The sequence below is a fragment of the Emys orbicularis genome, chromosome 1, assembly GCF_028017835.1.
Source record: "Emys orbicularis isolate rEmyOrb1 chromosome 1, rEmyOrb1.hap1, whole genome shotgun sequence".
Lineage (NCBI taxonomy): Eukaryota > Metazoa > Chordata > Testudines > Emydidae > Emys > Emys orbicularis.
In genome coordinates, this window is record NC_088683.1 from 372,037,082 (window position 1) to 372,040,195 (window position 3,114).

Sequence of the window (3,114 nt, forward strand, 5' to 3'; positions counted from 1 at the left end):
CTGTTGCCAATCCTTTAGAATCGAAAATCTAAAGGTTTATTCATAAAAGGAAAAAGATAGAGATGAGAGCTAGAATTGGTTAAATGAAATCAATTACATACAGTAATGGAAAAGTTCTTGGTTCAGGCTTGTAGCAGTGATGGAATAAACTGCAGGTTTAAATCACGTCTCTGGAGTACATCGCCAGCTGGGAGGGGTCATCAGTCCCTTGTGTAGAGCTTCCGTTTGTAGCAAAGCCCCTCCAGAGGTAAGAAGCAGGATTGAAGACAAGATGGAGATGAGGCGTCAGCCTTTTATAGTCTTTTCCAGGTGTAAGAACACCTCTTTGTCTTTACTGTGGAAAATTACAGCAAAATGGAGTGTGGAGTCACATGGGCAAGTCCCTGCATACTTTGCTGACTTACAAGGCATATCTGCCTTCTCTCAATGGGTCAGTTGTGTTGCTGATGGTCATTAATGGGACATCAAGCAGGCTAGGCAGACCAATTTGTCTGTGGTGTCACCAAGAAGCATAGCAGAAGTTTGAAATACAGACAGTAATTTCAACTACAAAAATGATACACATATAAAGATGGCATAACCATAACCAGCAAACCATAACCTTATCTTAGACACCCTGACTCCCTTTATAGAAGATTGGTGCCACTACAGGACTTTGGTTGCAACAATGATCTATATGGTCCCAGATTATATCAATAACGTCACAGATGGTAATGAGGAAGATGATGGCCAACTTTTCAGGTTGTTCTACAGGAGAAGGTGTGAATATATGGATGTGCAGATGTACATTCTGTTGTATCTCTATCTGCCTTACAGAGCTGGGGTGTTTGTGACTGTGCTAAATGTATTAATAATGTATATTTGTAAAAATTAAAGAATCCCTATAGTGTGAGTGTTGCAACTGCGCACATCAGGGTTCTCGACAATATAATAATTTGAATAATACCGGGCCTGATCTTGGGCAAGAATCTGTCAACCGTTAAAGTGATATCTGGGGATTCTTAAATAATCAATATTATTAATACATAATCCAGAGATTGGGCAACAAGATGTATCTGCCCCCTGCTGTAACCAACTTGTCCCCACTCCCCTCCCACAGCTGAGATAGAACCCAGGAGTCCTGATGGGGTCACTATCTCCACAAAGTAATGAACAAAGTAAGAATATACATTAACATTTTAAACCTAACCAGTGTCCCTTACATGATTTGCCACAGGATGTAAGAACAAGTAAGTATTAGAGCTGAGTGAGTGTAATATTTATTTAATTATATTTCTTTGATACAGGAATTAGACACTTTGCTCCTGTCACCTGACTGCTAAGTTATCTGCCAAAAAACTAGAGTTTTCAAAGGACTAAGTACCCCCTTGAATCACGGTTAATGTTGCCACCCCCACCAAAATCTGAAATGGCTCCCTTGTAGCTGGGGTGGGGGAGGGAGGTGGAAATGATCCAGCAAGTGACAGAGGGAGGGGGAGGGGAATAAAGGAGCAAGTGACAAGCGTGCGGCCTTGGGGCGAAGAGGAAGAGCAGGAGCAGAGCCTTGGGACAAGAGGTGGGGCAAGGGGTGTGTTTTCAGGGGGTCCAGTTACTAGCAATTAGAAAAGAGGCAACCCAGTGAATGTACATGGACTGATTCCCCAGTCTGTCATGCTGACACAGCACAGTAATATCACGACAAGGTTTAATGTCTCTCTGACTATTCAACAAGTGGGTCAGGAAGAGGGCCCAGCATCATGTCCCTTGTGAGCTCTGCACAGAGCTCAATCTGAGAACCAGAGCATCAGGAGAAAGGTTGAGGTTCCTTAATGAGTAAAGAGCCGGAGCAGCCTGTCCCGGATCGTTTTGGTGCTCACACCGTAGATGATAGGGTTTAGCATAGGGGGCACCAGAAGATACACATTGGCAATGAGAATGTGGTAATGCAGGGGCACATTGTGGCCAAATCGGTGCGTGAGGAAGGAGAAGAGACCTGGGATGTAAAAGGCTAAGATGACACAGAGGTGGGAGCTGCAGGTCCCAAAAGTCTTGAGCCGGGCGTCCTTTGTGGGGAGGCTGAAGATGGCTCTGAGGATCTGGGTGTAGGACAGAGCAATAAAAATCATATCCAGACCCCTCACCAAGAATGCCACAAAGAGGCCGTAGTAACTACTGAGGCTGATGTCAGCACAGGCCAGCTTCACTACGGCTATGTGCTCACAGTACGAGTGGGGGATGATGTTGGTTCTACAATATGGCCACCGTGTTCCCAGGAAGGGATAGGGCAGTATGAGCATGATTCCACGCAGCACCACAGCCAGACCGATCTTGGCCACCACAGGGTTTGTCAGGATGGTGGAATGTCTCAGGGGATCACAGATGGCCACGTAGCGATCCAAAGCCATGGCCACGAAGATCCCAGACTCTATCACTGCAAAGCAGTGAATGAAGTACATCTGGATGAAGCAGGCACTGAAATCGATCTCCCTGGAATTGAACCAGAAGATGGTCAGTGTTTTGGGCAGAATGGACGTGGATAGGACCAGGTCCGTGCCTGCCAGCATGCAGAGGAAATAGTACATGGGCACATGGAGGCTCGGCTCCATCTTCACAATGAACAGAATGGTGATGTTCCCCAAGATGGCTATGGCATACATGGCGCAGAAGGGGATGGAGATCCAGACATGGGCTGCCTCCAGGCCAGGAATGCCCAGCAGGATGAAGGTGGAGGGGTTCTTGAAGTCAGTGGTGTTGGAATCTGACATGGAGGAGGGGGAAGGTGTCCAACTCTGAGGCAGAACAGTGTCTCCTGCATATACCCTACGTTCCCCTGATTTCCTGTATGTGCCCAGGCTCTAGGGTGATGGTCGCAGTACAAATGCCTGGATGGAGAGACAATGTTAATATGAGACACTACATGCACTACTGGAGGCTGTTCTCATGGGTAAAGAAGTTTGGTCACCTTCACACACTGAAAAATTATACTTTCATTATTCAGAGAAATGAAATGTGAAAAATTGACCGTACTAATGCCATTTCCATATTTTATGGTGCTCCATGCATCAATAATTCTTACACATCTGGGACTGTTTAGTTTAGAGAAGAGAGAAAGAAGGGGGCATATGATAGAGGAGA

The 3,114-nt window shown here is 45.8% G+C and overlaps 1 protein-coding gene across 1 annotated transcript; it reads right to left on the reverse strand.

Moving 5' to 3' along the window:
* Nucleotides 1-1,805: 1,805 nt before the first annotated feature.
* Nucleotides 1,806-2,744, reverse strand: LOC135883919 (olfactory receptor 52R1-like). Its single transcript, XM_065411192.1, has one exon. It carries the CDS (start codon nt 2,742-2,744, stop codon nt 1,806-1,808), a length of 939 nt encoding a protein of 312 aa, XP_065267264.1.
* Nucleotides 2,745-3,114: the final 370 nt, after the last annotated feature.

Excerpts from the sequence above, each read along its gene's own strand:
- LOC135883919 (XM_065411192.1), bottom strand. The coding sequence starts at position 2,744 with ATGTCAGATTCCAACACCACTGACTTCAAGAACCCCTCCACCTTCATC.